The sequence below is a fragment of the Berghia stephanieae genome, chromosome 8 (genome assembly GCF_034508935.2).
Source record: "Berghia stephanieae isolate SIO BIC M18660-M18661 chromosome 8, UCSD_Bste_1.3, whole genome shotgun sequence".
Classification (NCBI taxonomy): Eukaryota; Metazoa; Mollusca; class Gastropoda; order Nudibranchia; family Aeolidiidae; genus Berghia; species Berghia stephanieae.
This window is the reverse complement of record NC_088367.1, coordinates 34,052,735-34,066,087: the sequence shown is the minus strand read 5'-3', so window position 1 is coordinate 34,066,087 and position 13,353 is coordinate 34,052,735. Positions and strand designations below refer to the sequence as shown.

Below are 13,353 nucleotides of genomic sequence, written 5' to 3'. Positions count from 1 at the left end.
TACGGTGCATGAGAAAATCAGTCGCTTGGTGAAGAGCTTCGAGCTGAGATATTGCCTATTTTAGTTCGAAGGTCAATTTTTATCAAAAATGAGTTCTTGTCATAAATGGTTAAATCAATCATTTTTATACATATTCGTGAAATATTAAAGTTTAATTTCACTTCTAAATATTTTATTTTAATTATTTTTTACAGCTAGTCTAGTTGAAAAAGTATGAAATTTGAGAAAAGTCGCTCGATATCTTTCCCATTTTTAGATCTCGCGGAACGGACATTTGTTTTCTAAGAATCCATTATGTAATGCATATCAAATTAAAGGGGATTCCCCTGGCTTTCCATTGAAACCTAGTGCGAATGAATACATAAAGAATGCTGACCGTGAGAACCTGTGCGCATCCATGACTCGGGACTCGTCAATGGCCAGTCGAGTGAAGTCGAGTGACTTCGACGAATCTGGGTCACGGCACAAAACAATGCACTCACATATCGAAAAAAAAAAACATTTTCCCCTCCAAATGCCTTCTTTATCTTTCCCTTGATCGACTCAACATATGCTTTTAATTAATGCACTTGTATTTTCTGCAAAATTCATTAAAATTATACAATGCCATCCGTCGTCTAGTCTTTGTTTACATTCATAACCTTCACATCCGCAAACAAAAATGGTACAGAAACAACATCAGCCGAAGCCGCTCAAGTAGCAAATATTATCAACCAGGCCACTAAAATCTGTTTTGGGGGTGTTGTTCGAAGCGAGAGTACCTCCCAAATAATACAAGAGTATTTCAGCACCAGAGATACCCTTTCTGATTCTTTGGAAGACGATGATGAGTCGATACCACTCGAACAAGAATGGGAGACACACCCCCCTTCTGTCTTCGATTTAATCTAAGTTTTCACGTGTTTAATGTTTTAATTTAAATTCAATCTATTAGAAATGGATTATCTGTGTAACACCATCTCTCTTGGTTTTGAACATTAATCAAGAAATTATATTTGAAGAGCTTCGATTGTCATGACAGAGACTGAGACTGAGAATGAAACAAAGTGTAAACATGGCATGAATGACTTATGAGACGTGGAATAAATGATTTGGTTGGAATAAATTGATCGTTATGCTTTAATTTGACACTGGAAGGAATTCCATATGGTCCTGTCAATTCTATATTTTACGTATACAACATAAAATACACATACATTTCCTCTGACAGGGGTGAATATGCTTGATTAAAGCTATCTCAACTTTGAGAGCCATTTTCTCAAAATAAGGTTTCCAGACCCTGACCCATTCATCTGACCATAACTTCATGAAAAATCACCCGATTTACTTCAAATAAAGATTAAAATGCTCAGGGGAGTATATGCTTTCAGAAAATGCAAAAAAATGCAAATCCAAAATTTTCACCAAGCGACTGATTTTCTCATGCACTGATATATATATATATATATATATATATTTTATATATATATATATATATATATATATATATATATATATATATGTATTAATACCGGATAGGGAGACTTTTGGTACCCCTATTAGTTCATTTTACAGTACTTTACCAATAGGGAGACCAAAATCCGGTCCCCTATTGATTTGACCTCTAGCACATTCACTTTTCTATTTTTAGTTTAAGGTTGTCAACCCAACCGTCAAGGATATATAATTGTAAATCATAGTATTGAAGTTATTTGTTAAACACCACAGTAAGAAGAGTTATGCCTAAATTTTCACGTTGGTCAATAAGGTGACCGCCTGAAAAAAGTACAATAGGGGTACCAGTGTTTTCATCGATATATTTCAATAGTGAGGCAATATATCTTTCCGAAATTTTCTCTAAAATTCTAGAGCATTATATGGATTTTTATAGTAATGAAAACCTAATATAAAATTGTGTGAAAGTTGATGAACTGAGGAATGAACAAGATATACGAATTATAATCTATTTTTAGAAACAGATTTATCGAATCTTGGTCCGGATTCTTATCTTGGTGACAAGAGACAAGCAAACATAGTAACTCTTTTTTTCGTGAAACGTATGTTTAGTCAATTTCGCGCATAAAGAGGCACTCGGCACTCACTCACTCTGCAAGTCGGTAGTAGGTGGTTATCAGTTATCAGCTCGGCCTTTAGTTCTTAGTCAAACGCTTCATCAAACCCATTATTGAGTAGCATGTTGATGCCTGATGCCAGTTGAAGCCATCTCGACGTCGTGAAATGGAGCATCTTCTGTCATAGCAGTAGAATCGTCAGATGCCGCATTTAAATCCTCCATTCCAGGCGTTGCTGTTGCCATATCGATCTTCGAAATGATTTGGTCTAGACGTCAAGTTGACTCGTTCTATGTCTGAAGAGATTTTAAAGTGCAATACCTAACATTATAACTTGATCTACAAAAGAGTCTTTTTAAATGAACCGCTGTGTTTCTATATTTTTCAAGAACCAAGGATATCTGATAACCACTGACTACTGACTTACAAAGAGAGTGGCCGACGGACGTCCTCTCTATAGCCGCAAGTATTTTTTCGTCACTTGCTGAGTTCCAAACTAGACGTCTATGGCATCGTGGGGTAAATTGATGCTGGAGGCATCATTGAAGAGACACCGAGATAATTATAATGGTAAGTTATTGGCCATTCTTATTACATCACAGTTGATTTAAGATTTTCAATAGGGTAGACATCACACACCGATTGATGATTGTCACTTGTCAGTCAGTCATTTGGAAGTGGAGTCAGATAATTCGGGAACTTCTGTAGACTGTAGATTCACACTAGTGAGTAAGATCTGTCGTTTACTACTAATACTACTACTACTACCACTACTACTTTTAGTTTTAGCGCTATCCAACTCAACACTTCTCGTGTTTATTTTATTTTGGCAAAACTAGAATGGATTTTTGAAAAGAATATAAAATAATTTAAACTTAAACCTGTCTTTGCATCTTGCTTTATGCATACAGTATGCCATATCACAGCCATCACAAAATCATAGTTTAATGTTGAGAATATGCTATTTCTTTTGTAACTTCAGATCAGAGAGATTTGAGCTTTAAAAATCCTGAAAAATGTCTTGCTGTCAATCCAGACAACCCTTTTGATGTGATCTATGATGTTAATGGTAAGAATGTAATTTGATGAGGAAATGAATAACATTGAGGTACACATAGTTTGCTTTTTTTTTTTTTTTTTTGAGTCATGATGTGTAATACTATTACAGTCCACTCCGGATAATTGCAACTCATTTAATCGCAACTTTCGGTTAATCACAATATTTCCTAAGCAATGGAAATAATTCTATATAAAAGTCACTGGTTAATTGCAACAAACTTCGGTTTTTTAAAAAGTGGTAAATTCAAGAAATCAAACAGTATATCATGATTAAATTTCATCATGGATGAAATCGTGACAGGTTGAAGAATCGAGAGTGAGCAGGATTTAATGCTACAGTAGTGTGTCACCACTCTGTTAGAGTCGAAAGAGGGCGGGGCTCTGCAGTATGGGTTTGTGACGTCATCGGTGGCCATTAAATAGAAGAGGGGTGGGGCTGGTCATAATCTTGACAACAGGTTATAAATGACAGTTATAAAGAGAGACTGAGCGATATCCTTTGTTTTAGGATTAACAACTGTGCATTGTGACCAATGAGTTTGGTGAGAGCTTATTGTCTCTCATTAAGGCTAATCTCTTTAACTCTGACAAATGTTGAATTGTTGAGAAAAAAGATTGAAACTTCTTCCAATCTGAATAAGATATCGGCTTGCTTCATAGCTGCTTTTGGTTGACAAATCTACACGGGGCTGCCATATGGTTTTTGTTTCAATCAAATTGCTCTATATGTGGTTGACTAAGAATATTATTTACTGGTTTGAGTTGACAATAATGTGTAAAATGTTGAAATAGTGGACAGGAAACTGAATTTCGGTTAATCCCAACATTTTCGATGATCCCAAGGTATTGCGATTATCCTAAGTGGACTGTACCTGAATCTTGAACGAAAAACTATCATATGGATATGATTATAGACAGATTGGTTTCTGGAATTATATTTCCGTCCTCCCTTGCCAACTCTGACGTTCTTGAAATTTAAAAGAAAATAGCCAGAAGGTTTCGGACTTAATTTTCTTTTTTCCAAAGGACAATAGTCATAAGGTAAATAATTTTAAAAAATCCTTTTACAGCATAAGATGGCATGATTTTTTGTTTAAGAGTTTAGAGAAAAACTTGCACATGATAGTCTTCAGCTTTTTTTGTTGTTTTTATTTTCTATATAGACTCCAACTCAGAGCCTGAAAGTGATGCAGAACAAAGTTCCATATCACATGATTCATTTGTGGTAAGTATGTACATTAAAATAAAATCATAACATTTGTATAGCGTTTATCCACAGTTGGCACCATGCTCAAAATGCTTCACATCACCATATTTTGTGGTGGACAAAACACATTTGCCACAAAAGATGAGACCTGCAGTCTGTTAGGCGCAATACAATATTTCAGGACAAGGACAACACTGTTTTACACCAGTGAGATCTCCTAGTTTTTTGTTGTTAAAAATTTTTCTTTGCAGTGGACTTCGCCAACAATAACACTATTTTAAACCTTCCTCGTTATATTTTGAAGTGATATTCATTGATGAGCCATTCACATTTGAAGTCGTTTGTTTTTTATTTGACAAAATGTGAAAATGATGCGTTTCCAGGAAAAATTAAAATAGCTTCTGTTGGGATTATACTTTTGATCTCGCATTTTGTCCAAATTCTCTTGCATCGTAATGTTTATCAACTTTTTTTGTTAACTATATTGCAGTTGCAAGGTTAGGAAGTTCATATTGTTGCAATGACAACCGTTTATATGTCCAGAATCGTAGTGATATAAAAAATTGTTTTGTAGTTGTTGGTCCTGGTGTAGGATTTAAAGAGTTGGTTAAAAACGGTTTACTGAAACCCTGGTTGGTGTATCTATATTTATCCAAGCACAGTTGAACATATTAAATACTTAGACAATATGTCTGCCTTTCTCAACTCTTTTTTATTATACTTGCATTATTAACCAGCTAATTGTTTAGTTGGATTATTAAACAATGGCTCTTCATGTTTATTGTCAACATGAATAAATTGATTGATCTGTCATCTTTTCCACAAAATATACAGGGTCCCGATTTTGTTGCTGACTCCGAGTCTGATTCCTCTACGTACTCTGTGAGGTACCCAATGCTGAGTACATCATTGTCTCTGGAACCTAGTGCTCATTCCCCAACTCAGTCAGAGCCTCATCCACAACTATCACAGACTGAACCTCGTTGCCAGTCTGGGACCCAGGTTCAACCCGAATGCTATACACTTGCAAACCAACGTGTTACGTGCAATGGTGAGTCATTTTTTTGTCATTCTTCTCCTTTGATATTTGTGGGATCAATTTTAATTTACCCATTCCTTTTAAAAGAAAACTTCCACCCCCTCCATGGTGCTGCATTTGTGTTATTGCATTTTTTTCTGTTTTGGCAGTGCTGCGTCGCAAAATACGCTACCATTTACATAACAAGCACAAATCCAAATTTGATAGGGTGGACATCTTAGAATCTGAAACCCCAATGTGTGAGTGATATCAGTGAAACCAGCCATAAAAATGTTCATGTTTATTTTATTGGGGTTTTTTTTGTCTGTAATAGACTTAAATTGCTTGTATTGTAAGTGTTAAAATGGTTTTTTTTGTTACAACCCATCTATATATTAAAACTGTTTCTTTGTATTTCTATGATGCTTAAGGCTTTTTTTCACAGACCAGCTGGAAACTTAACGAGAATCAGAGTAGATAACATTTTTATTAATCTTGCAACCTAAACAGTATATGATGATTGGGAGCATTTAAAGAAAAGCACATTTTCTTTTTAATTTGTCGATACTAAAATTATACTTTGATAATGTCTGCTGTGCTACAAACCCTTTTGACTTCCAGGTTCAATATTTTTCTTTATTCTAAAATTCTTGGGTGTCCTTTCAATGACAACTGAGATCATTAAAATTCAGCTCACAACATGATGTGTGTAGATTTGATGAAAACATATGTTCGAGTTGAGAAGCAGTGTTCACGAACTTGCTGATCGTTTTTACTAGCATTTATTTTCCTAACTTACCTGTGTCAATTAACAAAGGCAAGACTCAAATATTTTCTATCTGAACAGTGTGTTTGTTATTGAAATATTTCCGGCATATACATGTCATATTTCATTCCCACAAAATATAAATCAGGATTAAGTTGTCTGGGCATCAGCATCGTTCAGGCAGTTGGGGGGAAGTCTTTAAGGAATTAATGAAGCCGATGCTCAACCGGTCTGGAGGACGTTTGATTGATGTCGGCTGTTTGTTCTGCCAGCCGGTGATGTTTTCTCACTCCCTCAATGACAAAGAAAGTCATTGTTATGACTATGAACTATAGTCTATTATTACTTTTGTTACTATATTAATTGTTACTTATTGCCGCTACTGTTATTATTATTATTATTATTATTATTATTATTATTATTATTATTATTATGATATTGCCTTCATTGCATTCTATTACTATTATTGATATAATTAATTTCTGATTGTTGTAAATAATTTATGTGAATTGAATTTTGTCGATTGGCCAAGGGCCTACAATAAACTTAAATGAAATGTTAGTCTTTGGATAGGACTTGGGTCTATTCTTGATTGCTTTTCCGCCTGGGTCGAGTGAAGCATTTGGAGTAAATTTTGTTGCTCAACGTAAAAAACATTCCGCTGATACTGATCCCTCCAAGGGGTGGTTGGGGAAAAACCTAAAATTCTTTTGACATTCTGTCTGATTTTTCGCTGAAACAACAAAGGACAATCTATGTATTCAGATGAGACTTCAATGTGTTACTATTCCGATTTATGTTCATATTTTGATTATAATGAAGAGGGAACCCTGAACCCAGTGAAGTGGGTGGATTGATCTATTTATTTCTATTTCAAAACAAAAATATGGCGTCTTTTCACTGGATTTGTTATGTGGCAGAGGTCTCCACAAATCTAACATACCTCTTCCAAAGGAATAGATGGTAGAAAAGTATATAACAAGAAGGAATTATGACAGTTACTTGTCCAGGCCTTAAATATTTGGAATGCTATTCCTCTCTATCGCTGTCATGTAGCTGATGTGCATACGATCTGTCTATTGATTTATTTTCATAGTTCATAGCATGATGTGCTTTATTTTCTTCTTTTTTTTTCCAGAGAAATACAAAAAGCCAAGGAGACCCTGTCCATACTGTGGACAGTTGCAAACAAAACTCTCAAGGCATTTGATGAGGAAACACAAAGATGAGACAGAAGTTACAGAGGCCATGAAACAGCCTGTAAAGGAAAGGGATAGAACAATGGAGAATCTCAAGAAAAAGGGCATTTTTTATTCAAACACTAGAAACAATTCAATAGTTATGCGTGAGAGAGCACAAGGTCACATGAAGTTGTTATGTGTGCTGGCTGTAAGGGGTTTTACTCTGGACGAAGGGTTTATGAACACAAAAAGAAATGTAGTACTGAGCATGCTCTGTGTACTGGGGTTGTAAAATTTTATCCCGTGGCTCCCAATGCAAGTAAAGAAATAAAGGAGAATATTCTTGACAAATTTCGGAATGATGAAGTGGGAAATTTGTGTCGATCAGACAAAGCTATAGTATTGTTAGGAACAAAATTGTGGAGTAAAAGTTCAAAGAAGGAGAGAAAAGTTATAATGAGTGATTTACGCATCTTAGGAAATTTGATTTTAAAAACTAGGAAGAGAACAAATCAACCTTCTTTCTCTGGAGAGGACGTGGTGAAGCGTTGTAACTTTAATGAAATATCGCAAACCATTTCTGAAATGACTTTGAAAGAGGATGGGACATTGAAAGCAGGCTTGAAGCTTTCAATTGGATTTATATTGAAAAAGTTAATTAATTTCTTAAAAGGGGAATATATAATGCAAAACAAAATGGAAGAATCCGCAGAGATAGATTTGTTCAAAGCTGTCCTGGATTATAATTGGGATAGTATTTTTTTTACAGCCAGAGTTCAATGTGAAGCAAAGAGAACAAATTTGAGAAAACCCAAAGAGATGCCATTAGAGAATGATATAAAGAAGCTACGGCAATTTATTACTGAAGAGATGGTCCGTATTTGTGAGGATGATTATCAATTATTTGATTCACATATGTTTGTTAGGCTTCGCAATGTCATCGTAGCTAGGCTTACAATGTTTAATGCGAGGAGAGGCGGAGAACCCGCAAGGATGTTGTTAAAAGACTGGAATGATGCAGATTCAGGTGTATGGGTTGATCCCCAGCTTGTACAACATGTCACTGATCCTCTGGAAAAAGCGTTACTTGAGAAGTATAAGCTGGCCTATCAGTCTGGAAAGGGAAGCAAGATGTTGGTCCCTGTGTTGATACCCAATGACACAATTCAGCCTTTAAGGAAACTTGCACAGGAGCGTAAAGCTGTTGATATTTCAGACAACCCATTTCTTTTTCCAAATACAGGAATATCCAAAGATCATGTAAGTGGTTACATTGCCATCAAATATGTCACTTCCTTAGTAAAGGATTTAGAGAAACCCCAGTTGTTAATAGCTGATAAATTCAGGCACCGAGCTTCGACATTATTTGCCTTACTTGATGTCCCACAACACGAGAGAGATGTCTTCTATCGACATATGGGACACAGTGAATCAATCAATCAAACATTTATCAGTGTCCACTTGCAATACGAGAAATAACAGAAGTTGGTCATTTTTTGGGTCAAATTGATAACTCAGCATCGGTCACTGGGGAAGGAAATTTTAACATTGAAACAAATGACTTTGTAGTGAATAGAGACTCAAATGCAAATTTTGGAACATCCATAGTAACAGCTGCAAATCAAGAAGAAATATTTGATGGTGAAGCAGGAGTGCCAAATCAGCTTACGTGTTCTTCAAAACAAACTGAACCCAAGAGGAATTCAAGCAAAAATCGGAGATACATGTCATGGTCAGATGAGGATACAGATAGAGTCAAGTCATTTTAAAAACTTTGTCGAAGATGTTTCAGCACATGGTTCAAGGGGATCATTACCTAGAAAGTCTGAAATTATTCTGTTCTTAAAACACCACAGGGTATTTTCACAAAAAGGAATCCCTGAAGGTACACTAATTAGTTTGGTGAAGACAAAGATTTTTAATGAAAGAAATAAATATAGAAGGGAAAGAGCGTTTCAATCGGTGTAATGACAATCATGAATTTGATTTGTATTACATTCATTGTATTGTATAGTGTTATTGACATATTTTGGGGGTTTACAAAAACGTTTTATCTTTATATAGTACAATCTGTTCATCATTGCAATATCCTTTTTTATATTATATGAACATTCATTTGCTCAGCTTGAGAGACAAATGCTTTGTAGAACCATAGCTGTCAACCGTTCTGTTAAAAACGGATTTGTTCCGTATTTGACTTCCTGAGTCAGTAAGTGCTTATTTTTAGTTCAAAATCCGTATTTTGTAATTTTTGACTAATTTGTGGTAAAAAAGCCATGTGAGCCTAATGAATTATTATTATTGATCCATTATTATTACTATTACTACTACTACTATTGTTGTTATTATTATTATCATTATTATTGGTGTCCAGTGAGAGCATAATCTCCATTTGTGTAGCTCTTTAATTTGAATTATGCCTCTATCATAAATGATTTTCAACAATTAAAAAAGTTCCATTCGTTTATATGACGCCTGTATTTTACTCAAACCTTTCATAATGTATTGGAGATTTGCATAGGATATGGATGTTAGCCTCGATATACTTTGAATATTCTAAGACAGTATTGATACTTTCACTATTTGTTACAAATATTATTTTAAGAATAAAATTAAATCCACCTTTTTGATTGGAAGGTATTCAATAAGAAAATCAATTGCTTATATTGATTAAAGATGACAATGATTATTTCCCTTTATTAATTTATGAAATATATAAATTTAATCCCTTTAAAAACATCTTCATCTGATTTTAATTTTTTTTTTTTCAAGCAAGCTTTTGTAACGGTTTAGGTTCAAGAAAAATAAGTATACTCCATTTTTAGGTGTGTTTATCTTGTCAAAGTAAAGAAGTAGGAATTCTCTAATATTTAGAGGTGCATTTTACTATAACTACTATTATAGTATACTACTTACAGACCATTATGTTGCATGAAAGAAAACATATATGCAATCGTCTACTTTTTATCTGAACTCACCTAATTTTTACCCCAAAACGCCCTCTCAAGTGATGTACCAGGTTGGTAGTTATGCATTTCTAACCATCTTAAGTTATTTCATTTATTTTACAATTGTGCTTCTTGTGTATTGGTCCTTATCAAAGTTGAGGCAGTTGAATTCTTTCTTTATATTGTCCGTTCTGAATTTTGATCTCATTGTGGAAAGCTCCCATAGCGGGCAGGGAGGTACACACTGTGTCTTCTATCCCCTTATATCTGTTTTCCAACATGCTTTCAGTCTTTGTCTTGGAATGAGATTACTTGTTTTTTTCCTGGCCCTCGCCGGAGTCCTAGCTGGGAGGGAAGCAGTCAAATGCATATTTATTGTTTTGGGAGATGATATTTTTTTCCTTGTAAATCATCTCTCTGTTATGTATTATTACTATATTTGTTATTTTTTAATGTATAATGTAAGCATTTGAGTGTGTTCCTCTTTGTTGGATTTTGTTCTTGTGTCCGGATAAGACTTATAGGTGATCTCAAACTAAGTACATTGGTGATACGCTCTTGGAATCTACATCTGATCCCTATTTGTTCCCAGTTCCCCTATGTCTTACTTTCTCTTGGATGCTTCAACTGTAATTCTAGAACTTTTTACTATCCAATTTTCTTCCTTTTTACTGGCGCTGATATAACCTAAATGTGTTGCAAGCGCCGTAAAACCCTTAAAAACAAAACAACAATCATTGTGGAAAGTGTCATTTTAACGATTCAAATGTGCTGGTACTAAACCCGATAATTGAGCAACATTTGGACTAGCCTCTGTCATCTCAAACTTGTTAGTGTTAGTAATAGTAATTAAAAAGGCTGACTTTTATATGTTGCGATTCGATGAAGGGGGGGGGGGGGGGGGGGGGGGGGGGGGGGGCTTCGGCACACATCGTCCCTCATCCCGGGCCAAATGAGCGTTCCTTATTTTATTTTTGAAAAGTTGGCAGCTATGTAGAACTATCTGAAAGAATCAGATATGGCAGAATAAAAAGTCTTTCTACTAACCCTAACTTAATTGGCCAATGTAGCTTTATGTTCAGCATTTTCTAGATACCTAATGTAAAATTTCACTATTCTTTTTATGATAATTTTAAGAGTTGCAATCTTTAGAGGCGACTGTCAAGAAATGACACCTCTGTGCATTTAATTTCATTCTTTCTTTATCTCCTCATCCTTAATCAGAATAATAATAATTAATAATGAAAAAAAATGCAGCAACGACAGCTTAGAACGGCATAAAGTGCTTAAGAATTATTTTTTTTTGCATTAAACTTTATTCAAACGATTTTCAACACTTTTGCTTCACAGTTTATGCTTTTTAACAAATGCAATTAAGCAACTTACCAGCAACAACATATTGGTTTGTTATCATTTGAGGGTTTTATCAGTAAAACTGTTTCTATCCTTTTATGTTGCACTGTACACATAGCAAACTTCATGCTTTTATTTGGTGACCAAAGACTTATGTGATACAGTGGATGAATGTTTGTGATGGCTTTTGGAACTGAAATAAACCTGCAATATGATTTGTAGACTTCTATCGTTATGTATCATTTTTCGGTCAAATGTAAATGTAATTTTACACGAGCTTGATGTATCATAAAACCCACAATGAGCTCAACGTGCAGCTGGTAGTACATTTATATGGACACGAACAGAACAACGTTGTTACAATTCAGTAACGTACTCCAATTAACACAAGTGAGACTGTAAATGAGACTTTTACAATGACTCTGCATCGCCACAAATATAGATTCGAACCCTGGCAACTCGGGCGTCAGACGAACTGTCTACCACGAAACCAAAGCAAGCATTGTGCAAGTTAAAGTGAATGAGATGTTGATTGAAGCCGTTCATTGTGTCCATCAGATCTGCTGTCCTATCCATCCAACTCCATTCACTGGGTGGGGTTCCCGACTTCCCATAATGGGCAGGGACGTACTCGTTGCGTCTTCTATCCCCCTATGTCTGTTTTCCAACTTGTTTTCTGTCTTTGTCTCGGGATGGGATTACTTGGTTTTGTCCAGGACCTGGCTGGGAGGGAAACAGTCAAATGTATAGTTCGAGTTTTGGGAGATTATATTTTTCCCTTGTAAATCATCTGTCTGTTATGCTCTTTATTGTTTTGTTTACATATTATTTATGCTTTGTAAACATTTGAGTGTATCCCTCTTTGTTGGGACCTGTGCTTGTGTCTGAATGAGACGTTTAGGTGATCTCAAAGTACTTTGATAGTGGGCTCTTGGAATCTACTGTTTCCTATTTGAAACAAATCCCCTTTGCCTTACTTTTTCTTGGGTGCTCTAATTGTAGTTCCAGAACTTTTTACTATCCCATTTTCTTCCTTTTTACTGGCGCTGATATGACCTTAATGTGTTGCAAGCGCCGTAAAACCCTTAAAAACAAAACAAACCAAGTCCATTCAGTGGTATACAACAACAACAAATAAACTCCTCTGCCTGGTCCCTTCTATCTCTGATCTTAACCTGGGTCGTCAGGTTTCTAAAGGGGTCGGGGACTGCAAAAACAATGGCGCACGGAGCAACTGGGAATATTTTTTGCCGTGTTTGAGTCCCAGGTTATTTCCCTGAGCGCCCCTTCTGAGGGATGGACCTTCCCAGGAGTTAGTAAATGCGTTGCTCGGCCACTTCACTCTACGCACACTGGGACTGGGATAAGCTTCGACACTATGGCCATGAAGCTCTTAATCTTAAGGACTTACTTTATTTTAGACAATTTGGTGGTAGCTCACTTGAAAATGCACTCTTAGGTATACACATATATAAACATATACTGGGCTCCCTAAAAGGGTTTTTTAATGTGGTCTCCCTAAAAACATGTTTTTACCAAATGTCTCCTTAAAGCTACAGAAACACTTAGTAAAACATTAGGGGGACCGAGTAATTTTCTATATACCATTGTGATCATCAAGCATCAGAATTGTGTTCATAAATCATTGTAGGGAATCAAACTATACTCATTTGAACAAAGATTGAACAGTTTAATCAATTTGAACAAGACATATGCTTGGTCCTCCAATTGGTGCATTTCACAGTGGTCACCTTAATAGTGGATTGATAC

General features: G+C 35.4%; 2 protein-coding genes and 2 long non-coding RNA genes across 4 annotated transcripts in view; all 4 read left to right on the top strand.

Moving 5' to 3' along the window:
• The window catches only part of LOC144978555 (uncharacterized), a 69,289-nt gene that overhangs the window by 25,442 nt on the left and 30,494 nt on the right, over positions 1–13,353 (top strand). The window lies entirely within an intron of this gene.
• The window catches only part of LOC144978554 (uncharacterized), a 42,510-nt gene that overhangs the window by 27,036 nt on the left and 2,121 nt on the right, over positions 1–13,353 (top strand). The gene's annotated exons all lie outside the window — the stretch shown is intronic.
• Positions 2,911–5,202, top strand: LOC144977837 (uncharacterized). Its single transcript, XR_013646411.1, has 3 exons — positions 2,911–3,120; positions 4,274–4,335; positions 5,152–5,202. It is a non-coding gene; the product is annotated as an uncharacterized LOC144977837 (long non-coding RNA).
• LOC144978553 (uncharacterized) lies at positions 5,289–11,804 on the top strand. The gene is made up of 2 exons (XM_078924766.1): positions 5,289–5,368; positions 7,240–11,804. The coding sequence occupies exon 2, from the start codon at positions 7,478–7,480 to the stop codon at positions 8,759–8,761; it is 1,284 nt and encodes a 427-aa protein (XP_078780892.1). The 5' UTR covers positions 5,289–5,368; positions 7,240–7,477; the 3' UTR covers positions 8,762–11,804.